The following is a 15,601-nucleotide window of genomic DNA, read 5'->3' as shown; positions in this document are numbered from 1 at the left end:
TTCTATCAATGGACACTTCTACAACTATAAGGTGAATGAGGCCGCCGCCCTCCGTTCTTCATCCAATACTCATTTCTCTGCTGGAGCTCACGCCTCCATTGTTTCCCACAGACCTCCATCTTTACTCCATCCTTTGGTACTGCAACCAAAGTTCGCATCAGCAGTCGGATGACCACAGACCAGGTCATTGAACAGCTGCTAAGCAAGTTCAAAGTGAGTTCTGGGTCTTTCTTCAAACTACCAGAAACATGAAATGATGGATACAAAAAATGGTGCATTGATTTATATTTTTATTTTATATTTTATTTATATCTCTTTTAAACATGAGTTGCTTGCTTCCTTTTTGCAAACGTTTATTAAATTGATATTTATTTTGTATATTCAATACAAGATTTAACACAGTAATAATTTCAAAATATTCATTATGTTTATGCCCTAAAAAAAGATAGATACAAATTAAGTTGTGTGTGATTTTAATAGACAAACAAATAATGTGTTTTTACTGTCTTGTACTGCAGATAGAGAACGATCCCCAGGAGTTTGCTCTCTACTGTATTCACCAGAGCGGAGGTATGTCATCTATTTAATACCGGAATCATGAATCAATTAATTAGGTCACATAATTTCTAAGGGTGGGGGGCTTGTTGTCCAGAGAAGAAGAAGCTCAGTAACAGAGACCAACCCCTATGGGAACGTATACTACAGGGACCCTCTGATGACATCATGAAGATCTTTCTGATGGACATGGAGGAAGAGGAAGTCAGCAATGATGTGAGTGTTCTAGTTCCACCTCCCTGTGGGCTAGCACAGAGTAAAAATACCCAAACAAAAATATGTGTGATGTTTCAAACAGGTCTAAAACCAGACCCAAATAAAAAGTAAACCTAGTAAAACTTCATATTTCTGCATTTCAGTGTGTATTTGTGTCTCTCCTCAGGTGGCACAATATTTGAACTTAGAACTGCCTATCCTGGAGCAGATTCTGCTGAGACTCCGAGAGGAGGAGAAGAAAGAGATACAGAGGATCATTAGCAAGTCAGTCACGTGTTAAACAGGATTAAATTGTACACAAACCACAGGCTAATACAAAAGATACAGAATACTGTATAATGATTGATTTAAAGTGTTTAAAAGTAAAACAGGTCTGTTATAGAAACACTTCTTTCACAGGTGATAGCGCCAATTATGTTATTTATTTGGTCCTTATACATTTTGTCTGTATTCTCTCTCTCTATTTCTATTTTTCTATCTCGCTCTGTGTGTGTGTGTGTGTGTGTGTTAGGTACCATCACCAGCACAGACTCCTGTCCCACATCCTGAACTGTAAGACGTCGCCTCACATTGAAACCAGTGTCTGACACCTTCCAGTCTGAATCACTGACCCACTGACACACACACACACACACACACACACACAAGTGTGTACACGTGTACCAGATGACATAGAACTGAACAACAACAAAAGTAAGTCTTACACACAGAGCCATTGTTATCATGTTTTGTGGCATTTTTGTATATTTTTTTTTAATTGTAAATTAATTAAACATGAAGCTAAATTGTAAAATCTTGCTGTGAATAGCTGTAAATCTCTGTTGTATGTTCATAAATAAATAAAGGTTGTGGGACCGGCATGACTTCTGACTCTATGTGTGCTCAGTTTGAGAATAATGCAACTGGAGTGTAACAAATGTTAATTTGTGACGGCCTTTAGCCTGTTGTTGTTGGGTTGTTCTCTTTGGCTTCTCTAACAGGTAAATTGATGGGCGGGGCTTGAACTCCAGCTGACTCGGATCACCTGGGCCCGGTGCTCCAGCCAGCCCAATATCCTCTCTCCTCCTTCAGTCCAGCTGAGACTCTCCTCCGCCTCAGATGCCTTTCTACCGTGTTCTGCATCTTTTTATTACCACGATCATTACGAACTCTTTTTTTATATGTAGTTTGTAAATTATTTTCCCAATAAACACTTTTGCACTAAACATCCGATGTCTCTCCATTTAGTTGGCCATGGTTCGGAGCTGGTCATGACATAATTAAAATCACAAAAAAAAAATGTATACATGGATTAATATGTTTTCCCGACTGCTCTGACCATCGGCACAATCATTTCCCAATAAGGGACAACCCAGCCACACCTGCCGACACCTGACACGCAACCCAAACACAAAGACAGATACAAGCAGGCAGGAGAGGGCCAGGAAAATAGCCTTGAACTTTATTGTCATCTTCAACATCTGAAGACACCGCTCTGCCTGTTCGGGTAACCTTCCCTTTTCTGTTTTTTTCCTGCTCCCTTCTGGCCTGTTGCCGACCTCTGGACTCTCTAAAGCTAATTTTCCTTTATCCACTTTGTCCCTGAAATAACTGTTGAATTTTAATATCTACCACAATCCTCACTGAGAGGGTTAGTGCCCCATTTGCAACAAATGTGCATCCAAACCTTTGATACCAAACAGGTCAGGCTAAGTGTTGTGGGGAAGGCCTCCAAAATAATTCACGGAACATTTAATCTTAAAACATTTCCATTTGTTCAAATGGAGCAGCTATAAAATAATGAAAAGCTCACTGAGTCCACTCAGTGGAAAACCCAACCTCATAGTTAAATAATGGTTTAGTGGGTGAGTGGTGCTGCCTGGGCTGTTTACTGAACGTTTATTCATAAGATCCTCAACACTGTGTCAAAATGTAATAAAAGATACAGAACAAAACTTGAAAAATATTAAACTTTCATCACAAGCTTTGTGCACTTCTGTCCTTCCAGCCTGTGTTTGTTATTGCGTGGGTTGAACGCCACCTCAAACTGGCACTTCACTTGCTGCAGAGGGCGAAACAACAGCAATTAATTGACAACTAATTCAGCAATTGGATATAAAATACAACATTCCCAAAGCATAACTTTGTGTAAAAGGCATGAGGCCATCGTCAGTGTCTTTACAATGAAATGTTTGATTGCAACAGCTGTGTGCAAAACATTGAGTAAAGAATGGCTTTAAAAAAAAGTATGAACAAAAATACAAAATAACTGCAATGACATCATAACACACATAAAACAGATTCACCTTTTTCTCAAGACTGCAGCTGTCCAAGTCATGGTTTTCAGTTTTGAGACACTTTGTTTTTCCCAGGATTGCTTCAATCTTAAAGTTGATCTTATCGGTTACCTGATTAAATTATCAGACGGAACACTGTTAAAAGCTGAGACAAAGTCAGAGGATTATTTGTCGGTGTTCCATTTGAGTTCCTCTCTCAGTGAATGATGGATCTGACCTGAGCCTGAGCAGCAGTTATGGAGAGCAGCTTGAACATCTTCTTGCTTCTGCAGTTTGCGTTGAACATCTCGACAGCATGTTGGATTGCCTCTTGAACGTCTTTGGACTCTGGGCTCCTCTCTGACCAGCCTCCAAGGAGGGACACCTTTTCTGAGATGAAAGACAGACATGTGGTTAAATTTACAGATTTTGTTTGATGGCTATTAAGTTAAGCATGAACTTGAGGTGACTTAATAGACTAATGAAGTGGTGCAAAATAAAATACACAAAGGTGTACAATTAATGAATGTGTGAAAATATGAAATGTCAGGATCATATTGAGAGTATTTTTTTATTATTATTTTTTGCTTCTTCTTTTTAATGGTCCAGAACATTAGGCAAGGATTTAGAAACCAGAAAACCACCAAATCCTGGATTCAGCCTTGTTTAGATGAATGCTCCTTTCACTCAAGCCTCAGGGTAAAAATACAGAGATTGTGTTAAATAAAAAGGAGGTATTTAGATGATCAGCACAGTCTGAAAGTGATAATAGTACTGTCCAATGTTTGATCTCTGAAGACATTAAAATATATATTTTTAAAAACGCCCTCCATTACAATAATTTGCCATTTTTTTCATATCTGTTGCAACTCATTTGAGTTTACATTTTGTATTGAAGTCTGCTTCTCAAAAGCACTTTGTTTGTCCTAAAGGTACTAGAATACACACGCGTGCAGTTTGCTGCTAACATTCATAGCATGTAGCATCTGAGTCTGTTTCTCAGCTTTTGTTAGAACATGTCATTAACAGAGGCCTCTGATTTAGGAGTGATCCCGCTCCATTTATAAACACTAAACCAATCTCCACTCTGCCAAAATGAAAAGGCATCTAACCAATGGAAACCTTCTCCAACTGCTGGCTCAGCCAAACCTTCTGACTCATTCGTTCCAACCAGCAGCAGAATAGAGTCACTGTCTGCAGACTGTGTGCAAAATACAGAATATTCTGCCACTGCATCACACAGACATGTGATATACGTCACGTCAACACCATTAATTTATATATATGTTCAACAATTGAAGGTCAGGCTGACGGCGTTATAAGAGTTTTTATGATTTCAACACTCACTATCTCATTATCTTGAGTTATGAGTGATGGTCCACATGTTTTGTTTTGTTTTGGTTTCTAGTTGGTTTGTCATCATTCTAAAACACAATGCCGATGCTCCTGTCTCCGTTGCTGACTCGTTGTTTCCTTTGTGTCAGGCTGTATAATCTCGTCACCTCATTTCTTCTGTATTATTCACCATTATTCATGTGTGAACACAGTAAACACTTACTCTCTGCTGATTTACTGTGTGTTACTCTTTCTACATAATCCGGATTTGCATGATATGTTATGAATTGGAATCCTATAATCACTTGGTTATAGTAGGAGATTATAAAGTTCTGTGCAAGTAAAAAAGTGTTGAATTTTAAGGTTCAACTTCTGAGCTATTCATGGATAGTTATATAACATGTTGGAATTAAATAACCATAAGAATATGTAGACAGGAGATTTATGACATGGAGGTTTCATCAGCAGTAGATACACATATAAATAATAGTTTCAATTTGTTTAAATCTTGAAGTTTAAACATGTTATTGTGTGTCCTTAATGCTGTTCACTCTCACTTTTTGAAATTGCCAGAAAGTTTTGAAGTCTGTTCTCCCCAAATTGCAGTAAAAGAAATACTGAATAGGTCAGTTTATTCTCTCTAAATATATATCTTGCTTGTCTCTCTGTATCAAGTTCATACACATTCGTACTTACTTGATATAATGACTTCTTCCACAGGCTGGTCTCCCATAACCAGCTGAACACCCAGACATATCAGCACGGACCACAGGGGCGACATCTTTACTTAATAACAGCCGAACTGCGCTGTGGCCTCAAGAGAAAGGCTGGTGAAGGCTTCAGATGGTCGGACACTGCTTTGAACCTAATCACTTGTGAAGTGTTCACAAAGAAAGCAGCCAAAAAGCACAAACAGTGAAGACTGTTATTATGGTAAAAGATACATCCAGAAAGAGAGAAAAGTAAAGATGTAGTAAAGGCTAGAAAAAGAGGAACAGCATGATGAGCTCTTACCTTTCAGATGTTGGGGGAAAAAAGCATATAACTTCACACAGTAAATGGAGCAACAGTGGAGCCGGGCTGAGAGAAATAATGCGAGTGTGAGGGAGAAAATGGTGGGGGGGTTGGTGGGCATTAGAGAATGGCTGTGGCTGCTCAGCATTTAAGGTTCGGCATGTTTACCAAACCAGTGAAGACCACACCCACTGCCTGACAGTGACGCCATGGAGAGATTTAGTGACCAGAGAATCAGTGTGTGAGTGTGAGAATAGTGGCTGTTTCTGGATCTCAGATTTGTGCCAATCCATGTATGAGAGTGTGTGTGTGTGTGTGTGTGTGTGTGTGTGTGTGCAATGATGCGTCTGTTAAACGGGTGTGTGCATTTTGACGGTTTTCTGTGGGAGTGCATGAAGCACTCATGAAAAGGTCTTGCTCAATCTCAGCTGGTTGCTCATGTGGTGAGTCACTGTGCAAACTGTGCCCTACAGCAGAAACGCAGTCTACACCCGTCTGATGAGGGCACAGCTGGGCTTTTAACATCACGTATGTTGAAGAGAAGAAGCTATACATTCACGTGGGCTGTCAGAATTGAATGAATGCAAGAATTCGTTTGATAAATATATTGTTTTATATATTATATTACCTGTGCCGAAGAGGTTAAGTTTTCACCAACGTTGGTTTGTCTGTCTGTCTGTCTGTTAGCAACTCAAACATTTCTTGATGAAATTGTCAGGAGATTTTGGAGTCTTACCAGGAACAGTTTATTTCATTTTGGTGATGATCCACAACAGATCCTGGATCCGAGGTCACTTTGAAATGTGTTTGTTTGCTTGTTTGTCAATTTGTCTTTGTCAGCAACGTAACTCTAAAAGTTACAGACGGATCTTGATGAAATATTCAGTAAATGTTGGAAATGTCTGTCACTACGAAAGAGTAAATATGAAAACAAAGATTTAATTGTTGATTGGGTTCCAAGTCAAGACTGCTACCACTGGAAGCAACCATTGTTTTCGAATCCCTCTTATCCATGAAAACAATCTGGGCTATAAGAGAGTTGACACTTGACTTGGAGTTGGGAAAAAAAAGTGTCTTTAGCAGCTATAGCAAATGTTTCAACTCCAGTATGTAATACATCTAAAAACACAGCAGGGGGAAGCAGCACTGCATCACGCTGTGCAACAAGTGGTTGTCCAATACATGCAAACAGTTGTATTGGATCAAAAAGAGGCTTGAATTCCACAACGTACACACAATGAGCAATCGTTTCCACATTAAAAGTGCTGCGGCCTCATGTTTAGTTTAACTGTCCAGTAAAAAGGATGTGTCCTTTCAAACAGTCAAGTGTTTCTGCAACAAGACAGTAACTCCTGACTGTCAAGATTCTGTATATCATTTATCATCTTTGGGGACTTCTAAAGATGGATGAAATTGTTTATTTTACTTTTCATTCTTTCTTTCTTTATTTTTACAATAAACGGGCAGATAACAGAATAAATGTTGAAGTGGATGGCACAGGACCATTATCCCCGATGCATAAGAATATAGTTGTCCTGCAAAACAGATGACAACAAAGTGAGGCAGAGGCAGATAGCTAAATGATACCAAAAGATAATCTGACTTGGTCAGCTTAAAGAGAGGTGTCACAAATGACAGGTGGGAACAGATGAACAGGTGTGTTGGCTCAAACAGGCAGGCAGATGGGCAGTCAGTCAGAGGGAGAAGAAAGAACCGTGCAGATGGATGTGCCGCCACAAAACAAGGAGCAGATGCACCTCAGTCCAGCTGCACAACAGCACAGGGAACGTTTAAATGAAAGCAAACTGACACAGTCTATTATTAGTTTTTTTTTAAAAAAGTGGACAGTTGCTTGACTATTTTAAATACTAAAATTGTATTAGAACCTTAAATTCAACAATTACACAATTATTTCTGTCCTTTCGGCCTGGTGTTCACTGCTCTTCTGTACCTAATGAGATGTATTGCAACTCTTCCAAGCTGCTCAGACTCAGTGATGGGAAGTCGGGATTTGTTCCCCCCCGCCCCCCCGACCCCATGTCAAAGTTGTTTGTTTATGAATGCACTGGATACCAACAAACACAGTTTTCCAGCTTGCGCTTGTCCAGTCTGACCAAATCAAAGGTCAAAGGAACCAAAAATAAACAGCCTGAAATAGAGCGCAAGACTTCTACTCCTGTGTACCATTATAAATGTTACACACACATATGATTAAATATGCTGAACATGTATGAAACAGCTAAAGCTTGAATTAAATTAATATGAAATATGCCATAATTATTAAAAAATGTGTTTGGTGCAACCTGAACAAATGAATCCAATCTGATATGACACCCCTGAAATTATATCTTTGTAAAGCCTTCAGTTTCTTTCAACCATGTGTCAATGAGATTGTAATTCTGCCCTTTGTTTATTTTGTGGTCAGCCATAAGACTGTGTTACATCAAAGATGTGTTTTTCCACCTCCATGTACATCCACAATTGAGTAAAAAAGGTCATCCAATGGATAATGGGTGCTGACCGTCAACTAATTTATTGATTGCTAAAGCAAAATAGCCCTGAGATCATTCTGAATCACAGTCCAACTGGATAACTGAGTAAAACCTGGACAAACTTGTTATTTCCGCCCATCAATCTCAACATGTTTAAAGGTTTTTTCTTAGAAAAGATAAATTATTCAAAGATTTGAACAAGCAGTTCAATTCAATTCAATTCAGTTTTATTTATATAGCGCCAGATCACAACAGAAAGTTATCTCAAGGCACTTTACAGGATTAGCAGGGAAAGACAGAACCCACAAGAGCAAGCACTTTGGCAACGGAGGCAAGGAAAAACTTCCCTTTAACAGGCAGAAACCTTGGACAGAACCTAGGCTCATGGTGGACGACCATCTGTCTGACCGGCTGGGTAGAGAGAGGGAGAGAGAGAGAATGGCAGGTCGGAGGAGAGTCAAAAACAAGGAGATGGATAGGGAAGCGATAGCAAGACAGAGCAGGAGCAGACAAAAACAAGACGTATAAGGTTGGAAATGCTAATGCCGGCGATGTGGACATCAGCGGTGAGGGACACAGGTCCAGGTTCTGCAGCACCACGGACAGAAGGACCTTAAAGAGGGACAAACAGAGGGAGAGAGAGCACAAGACTACAGGAAGAGAGAGAGATTACTCACATATATTTATGACATGAATAATCAGAGTGAGAGGGAGGAGCTCAGTGTGTCATGGTGTTAAGCCACCAGTGCTGGCCTATGACAGCATATTGATTACTGTATCGATTAACTATAGGATTTGTTATAAAGGAAGTTGGTGTGCCTATAGTTTAATTTCTAGAGCAAATACACTTTTTGCTGTGGAATGTTTGACAGCCAGTTGTCATCTGTTTGGTTGCAATAAGATAGTCAAGTTTAAAAAACAAACAAACAAACAGACAAACAGACAAACACACATTTGAGAAGACGGCTTGGTGCATTCAGGGCCTTTCTTCAAATACCCTCGTATTCAATTCATATGAAAAACTCAGAATCAACGTGCATTTCATTGATCCGAAACACTTTGAAGAAGCTGTGAAAGTGGCGCCTGCTAATTGCAATTCTTTTTAATTGTATAACTGGATAAAAGCATGACTTTTAAAGAAATAAATGTACATTTATTAGAATTAATGTGTATCAAATTAAACACACAATGTCGCATGATAAGCGATCCAGAAAAAACCCCAAACATCATATGAACGTTGGACCTGCATGTTTTTCCATGCCACATTCCTGAGCCCTCTGATCTGGGACCAGTGCTGACAGTTCAACCTCCATAATCCTTTTACAAGTAGGGCCCGCCCACTCCCACGTTGATTGACAGCCGGTTCCTCCAACGAGGCTACGGCCGACTCGTCTGGCCTCCTGTCTCTCCTCCTCCTCGCCCGACTCCGCTGCTCTCCTGCGCCGCCAGCTCGCTCCTGATCTCTCCAGGGAGCCGAAGTCCGACTCGAGGAGCCCCGACCATGGAAGGCGACAACGTCGTGATCCCTGCCTGACTCGGGGACATTTTCAAGGTAGGTTTTGCGTTTTAATCTGTTCGAACTGGCGAGGAGGGGAACCAGTCGCTCCGAAGCTGCGTGCGGGGGGGGGGGGGGGGGGGGGAGGACTAAAACTTTATCCGCTCCACTACGTGAGGAAAAAGGGGGGGGCATTTACTCCAATGTTATTGAGGATGTGTCCCGCTCCGAGCGTAAATGTTTGCTCCTTTTCACCCTGGTTGATCACTGTGCAGCCCTCCTTTTGGTTTGTTCCCGTTACGCCCCCCCCCAAACATAAATGAATTCCAACATACAGCGTATTATGAATGCGTGTCCATTGCTGTGGGCAACGTTCCCTCTAAGGTGCGCTCGTGCGTAATTACGCACAGCTGATACGGTCTTCGCGCAGCGAAAATCTACGTTGCGCACAAAAGAAAATCCAACCTAAATTGATAATAAGTAAACATTAATTCTGTGCTATTTCCCACTGTGCGTCAGTGAGTGGCCGGTGAATGGCTGCTCCGGCTAATGGTGAGATTCACATGTTTTTACGCATCTAATAGACGCCACTGTAAACACATCCTTTGCTTGTTGATTTTATCTGTTTTTTATTGTGTACTTTGAGATTTACTTTCAAATGTAAAGTGCGTTTGAAATAAAATGTATTATTATAGTGTTGCTCAAAGTTGTCCGAGGGACTGCTCAGGGAGTTTGTGTGTTTGCTCAGACGCACGAACAATTAGAGGGAACATTGGCTGTGGGGTAACCTGATCAAGGCCTGTTTTCTTCTCTGGAAATGGATGAAACGTGTTGCTGCGGCTGTGGTTTGGGTTCAAGTTCAATTTCAACTTTTTTATTGGTGAAAGTTGTTGGAAGAAAATGGCAGCACATATTCAAAACAAGGCTTGATTTAAAATGTTTATTGTCGGGAACCTTGACATGCTGTAAAGCGTACGCAATACTGTATATTCGTCTTTTTATATGACCAAAAAACAAAACGCTGTTATTGCATTTGCTTCTAGGTTTCAAATGTAATGACAGGAACACACTCAGTGTTCATGTGTAGATGGATTATTGACATAATGAGTCACCCCAAAGCACTTGTTGATGCTCGACAGAACAACAATGTTCATCCTGCGTTCTCTTTTATTTTTATTTACGTGTCAGAGCCGCTGTGCAGGTTAATGCATTTAATTACTAACACAGATTGTACGTAGATCTGCAGACAGACGGGAGGGAAACAAAAACACCAGACAATGTGGGCTGGGTTTGCACTACAGATGTGCATTCCTACAGCGAGTGGAGTGATCAAGCCTTTAAATGGAGCTCAACTGGAATGCAAACAGAACAAGTTGAAAAGCTAAGCCTGGGGGCATCTCAGGAGGAGGAGAGGAAAGGTAAGTGATTGTATAGGAGCAAAGACAGCGCTTCCAGGTTCTTAGGTTTTGGGAAAATAGCAATAAATCTACCTTTCTCATTCTAAAATCAAATGTGGGTCAAAAGTCATCCTCTTGTATTGCACATCGCTACCAAGAAGGTCAAGTTGAAAGTGCTAAAGAGGTTTTAGAGGATTCTAAATTTCTAATGCGTGATATGATTAAGCGAAGATTCTGTTATGTGGCGCTCATTGTGAAGGAAAGGATGTTGTGAAACTTGCGTTTATATATTCTTTTTTGTTGCTTTGACGTTGAATACGTGAAAGCATGATGTAAATATCTATGAAAGTCAAGTTAAGGCAGCGGAAGTTGGTGTGCCTGTTGCCAGTTCCGTCGCACATAATTCAATAAGCAAGGCGAATGTTGACGAGAGAAGAAATTCTGGGACTAATTAAAGTTTTTAATTCACTGCACTAACCTTAGAAGTTGCTCAAGATGTTATTGGTTCAGTCAGTGCATCGGAGACACAATCGGTTGTTTGACCGTAAGTGGTTGGCGTGTCTTCTCAGACAGGGAGCGCAGGTTATGTTGGTGAAACTAATAATTATATTAATTATTATAGCTGATGAGTCTGTTGCAGCACCAGTTGCCTCCTTTAACTGTGTGGATCTGATTGACACAATAACAGATGAATGTATGAACCTTTCTAGACAAGTGTGTCTCTGTTTTCTCGAGAGATTGAAGGGAAGACTTCACGCTCGCTTTGTTATTGGCTCGTCGCTGACTAGTTGGAGGTAATTTTCCTTTTCCACTACCATCTTGTGGTGAAACAGAAAGGTATGGCCAGTTTTGCTTACTTATATTTCCTAACTTTTGCCTTCCAGTTTGATTTACACTGTCATCACTCTTTGCAGTTTGAAACCTACAGACCTACAACAATAAAACTTATTCTGTTTTGGTTATTTTTTCAGTACAGCTTGGTTCTGTTAAACCCAGCGCTCGATGCAAGCTTTAAAAAGGTACCATTATTCAGCTTGCCTTCGGTTTCGCATGATTCCCTGCAGACGGCTCCCGCTGGTAAACCAAGCTCTGCACAAGCTGAGGCCAAAAACCACACACACACACACGCACACACACACACGGTATGCATGCTCATAGACATGCAAAGGCCCATAAGATCCAGTACTTATGTGTACACACTCACAAAGCAAAACTCAGTCTTCGCTGCACTCATATTTCACCAGTTACACAAAGAGAGCCCACGGCAATCAACTTTAAATTAGAGAGAAAGCTGCTCCAAGAACTGGAATGCTGCGAGCCAAGTCTGAGGCCATACTCTTCTTGGTGTGAGTGTGTGTGTGTGTGTGACAGAGAGCGCCAGTACTTGATATTAAACCAATGTTGAGGGGCCTAGAATCGGGTATTCTCAGCTCTTTTGTCCTGCTGTTCATGCACTTTATTCACACTCATACTAAGCGGGAGTTCTGCTCAATTGTTCAGAGCGTTTAAGAAGTTTTCCCCGTGAGAAACAGTTTTAAATTATTCAGTCCGGACCTGGTGTGTTTATATCTTCTTTGAGGCATAAGGTAGAGCCACTCCATCGTTTGGCTTGGAACACTGGCTCCGACCGAGTGTAAGAAGTGCAGTATTTACTAGACAATGACGGTTGTTTTATCTAAGAGATCATTAGGTGTACGTCTTGCACAGCTGAAGTTACTCTCAGTTCTGCTCTCGCTGCATGATGGCGCGGTGGTTGAGTACCTAATGGCCGATTTGCAAAGAAACCTTACGCTTGCTCTTTCATACATGGACTGATGCCAACCTGGAGTTTATCACATCTGCTTCAGATTGAGGAATTTATTTTTGCCTGCAGATTGGAAATGGGCCATGTTCATGTCACTTAATCTTCAACTGGCTTGTTATCAAACTCAAGATTATGATACAGTATGCTGCAACATGGAGCAGAGCACAAATCAGTTCAACGTGGATGCATCACTATGAAAGCACTGACCTACCTGCTGGCTGCAGAAATATCGTTTTTTTGGCACAACATGTTCAAACCATATAAAGGCATAATATCTGTTACTTAATTGTTTGATTGTTGCTTTTGTTATCTTGCCATGCATTTTCTATTTACTTCCACATGCCATCACGGCAGTGGTAATGGAAGGAGCTGCAGGAGTATCAGGTTTCAAGCAGTGCAATGGATCAATTTCTAAGCAGGATGAGCTAAGGTGCTAGCTCGTAGATATGAATGTAGTTGTTTATTTTAGGTTTATGCACAATATGGAACACTTTACATAATTTCATGCACATGTCTCTTCATGAAGGTTGTTGAAACCAGGTTCTTATTAATTTATTAAGATCTTTCATAAAGGGAAGGACATTCAATACGCTATTACACAGTGACTTGTAATAGTATTCCTCCACATTATAAAGGTTCAAAAGGTTTCATCCGAAATATTCATTAACTCTATTACTGTCACACTATCAGTGTTCCTCACTCTCATTCTATATCTGGAGATGGTTTTCATGCTTATTTATTGGTATTAGTTCATGTTGACCAATCGGTGAAAACTGGTCGATACTGAGAGTTAAACTGCATGCTCATTACTTCTTCTGGTCGATAACTGGCACTCCTGAAGGCCAGCTTTTGTTCAGGACCAAAGTGCTTCATGATCTCTGGACCGTGGTCTGCAGAAAATTACAGTGAGAACATAAATCCCAAATCCTCTGACTTCTTTTACTATTTTACCTTCGAGAGGAGGAGTGTGATTGTGATTTATATATCATTGACCATCGATGTGAGAAATTTCCTCTGCACATTTTCAATATTCCGACAATCTTGCCAGGGAAAGCAACATCTGTTAGGGCCGCCATATATTCTGCAACCAGCCTGTCCAGTGCAGTGTTGACTGTGAAAATACAGCAATATGGAGAGATTATTGCAGCTTGGCAGCATATTAGTCTGTGCTGAAAGAACATTCTGCCATGTGGCTGTGGTTTAAAACTCAAACTCAAACTCATGAGCAGATATTTGCCAAACAACATTAAGAATACTGTGTATTGATTTACAAGCAGCTCCAGACATGTTTGTTTACCCCCCACTCTGCAGGTGTTCAGATTTACCGTCACTGCCAACCTGAAAATATGCTTTTCATCAACCCGCCGTCAGCTGAGCACATACAGTAGAGCCACCATCTTGTTATCTGAAGGTTCATTCATGTAGATTCACTTTGCTGTCACCAAACCAGTAAAGATACCTGAACGCTGAGGGGAAAGAAGAAGAAAGGAGTGCTCATTCTTTGCCTTTGTATAATGTGGTATTATGTCGTATTTTCACGTCAGTCTCCATTAGAAGTTAGGTACCCGCTGAGCTTTATCACTTGAAATGGAACCATTTGTTGTGTCCATAATGTCTGCAGGCAAAGATGCCACACTTTAGCGTTTGATTAGCACTTTCACAATACTAAGGACATCATTTTAAAGGATTCACAAATTGTTTTTGGAAATCACAACATACATTTGCCTCCAGGTTTTGCTTGTCGGCAAATATATGTTGACAGTCTTTCCCTTTTATCTAAAGGTAATTTACATAATGACTTTACACACTGAACATAAAAAAAAAAAATCAAAACTAGTTTAGAACTTGCCTTTCATTCTGCGCAGCTCTTCATTGGAAGTGATAGAATTATTCACCCAATTCTGCTGACTGAGTGCAGACATTGGAGGGAAGGACAAAAATGAGAGGTTGGATGTCTGGTTGGTATTAACAACAATAAAAGACTCGAGATTTGACAACCGGACATGATTGGTTGATGGTGTGGTCTAAATAGTAGTGTGAGATGAAACAAAGACAAAGAGTTGCATTGAGGAGAGGACCAATATGGCCGTCTTATGTTTCTGATACAACAAGGTGGCTAGTTTTACTGCACTGTATGCATTATTAATGGTCTGTCTCTTTTGAATTACTCTTTGAGAGACAATCGGTTACGATGCAGCAGTGATGTCTCATAGCAACAGAGTGTGTATAACTGATGACATAATTCTGTTGGACCGTATAAAATAATTAAGTGTGGACCTGCTTCAATCATTTACAAACTTATTTTCCTTCTCTCTTTCTTTACTTCTCTTTCCGTTCTTGTCTTTTCAATCTTATCTTTTTCCCCTGGTACTCATCTGACTTTATTTATTTAAATTTTGTTTCGCTTGCTTTCCTTTCTTGCCGTCTGCCACTCTGGCCCTCCATTTTCACTTCTTTGTCGGTTTGTTGTCTTCATGGATTGTTAGCAGTCCTGAACGAGGATAAATGGGTTCTCGAGGATGCGATCATATCTGATTTGGCATGAACAAATAAAAAGGAAGCCAAGACTACTGTAGTAATTTTCTAAGCAAAATGCATTTCCACACTTAGAATCTGAGTGAATGAATTCCCTTTTTGTTTCTGTTTTAACCTTTATCATTGTAGTAGTTTCAGAAGTATTAGAAAAATGCTGATCAGCGAAGATCTTTTGTAAGACGATAAAAACTTTTGAATGAATAGAATATCTAAATGTGAAGTCATGACTCGATTAATATACCAGATGTAAAAGGACAGCTAGTCCATGCATTGTGGTTGCAATGAATTATTTATTTTCATTCATAAATCATTTTACATTATTCTTTCATTTTATTTTTTTTGTAAATTGTCTGTCAGGTTTATTGGTAGAAGTTAGAAAGGGGTGAACAGTGAATATTGGAACATTGTCTGTACCAATAATTAGTGTCAGCTTTAAAATGAAATATCAAAATCATAGCATTCAGTTGATTTAATAGCATTTAGAGATAATAATAATAATTCCA

General features: G+C 40.0%; 2 protein-coding genes across 2 annotated transcripts; one reads left to right on the top strand and one right to left on the bottom strand.

Moving 5' to 3' along the window:
• The first annotated feature begins 6 nt into the window (after window positions 1-6).
• Window positions 7-1,631, top strand: rassf6 (Ras association domain family member 6). Its single transcript, XM_068753043.1, has 6 exons — window positions 7-31; window positions 112-213; window positions 519-570; window positions 653-771; window positions 938-1,035; window positions 1,283-1,631. The coding sequence occupies exons 2-6, from the start codon at window positions 169-171 to the stop codon at window positions 1,356-1,358; spliced, it is 390 nt and encodes a 129-aa protein (XP_068609144.1). The 5' UTR covers window positions 7-31; window positions 112-168; the 3' UTR covers window positions 1,359-1,631.
• A 556-nt stretch (window positions 1,632-2,187) lies between these two features.
• si:busm1-57f23.1 (uncharacterized protein LOC368621 homolog) lies at window positions 2,188-5,485 on the bottom strand. Its single transcript, XM_068753080.1, has 5 exons — window positions 5,376-5,485; window positions 5,058-5,233; window positions 3,265-3,416; window positions 3,057-3,158; window positions 2,188-2,812 (listed from the first exon to the last, which is right to left on the bottom strand). Exons 2-5 carry the CDS (start codon window positions 5,140-5,142, stop codon window positions 2,717-2,719), a joined length of 435 nt encoding a protein of 144 aa, XP_068609181.1. The 5' UTR covers window positions 5,143-5,233; window positions 5,376-5,485; the 3' UTR covers window positions 2,188-2,716.
• Between the last annotated feature and the right edge of the window lie 10,116 nt (window positions 5,486-15,601).

The sequence above is a fragment of the Brachionichthys hirsutus genome, chromosome 19 (genome assembly GCF_040956055.1).
Source record: "Brachionichthys hirsutus isolate HB-005 chromosome 19, CSIRO-AGI_Bhir_v1, whole genome shotgun sequence".
NCBI lineage: Eukaryota > Metazoa > Chordata > Actinopteri > Lophiiformes > Brachionichthyidae > Brachionichthys > Brachionichthys hirsutus.
The sequence above is the reverse complement of the archived record's forward strand: the minus strand, read 5'-3'. Positions and strand labels throughout refer to the sequence as shown.

What these genes read in the sequence shown, in the direction of transcription:
- rassf6 (XM_068753043.1), top strand. Translation starts at nt 169, where the DNA reads ATGACCACAGACCAGGTCATTGAACAGCTGCTAAGCAAGTTCAAA. An exon ending in CTGTATTCACCAGAGCGGAG is followed by an intron (nt 571 to 652) that starts GTATGTCATCTA and finishes CTTGTTGTCCAG; the next exon opens with AGAAGAAGAAGCTCAGTAAC. An exon ending in ATACAGAGGATCATTAGCAA is followed by an intron (nt 1,036 to 1,282) that starts GTCAGTCACGTG and finishes TGTGTGTGTTAG; the next exon opens with GTACCATCACCAGCACAGAC.
- si:busm1-57f23.1 (XM_068753080.1), bottom strand. Translation starts at nt 5,142, where the DNA reads ATGTCGCCCCTGTGGTCCGTGCTGATATGTCTGGGTGTTCAGCTGGTT. An exon ending in GGAAGAAGTCATTATATCAA is followed by an intron (nt 3,417 to 5,057) that starts GTAAGTACGAAT and finishes CTTTCATCTCAG; the next exon opens with AAAAGGTGTCCCTCCTTGGA. An exon ending in GCTGCAGTCTTGAGAAAAAG is followed by an intron (nt 2,813 to 3,056) that starts GTGAATCTGTTT and finishes CGCCCTCTGCAG; the next exon opens with CAAGTGAAGTGCCAGTTTGA.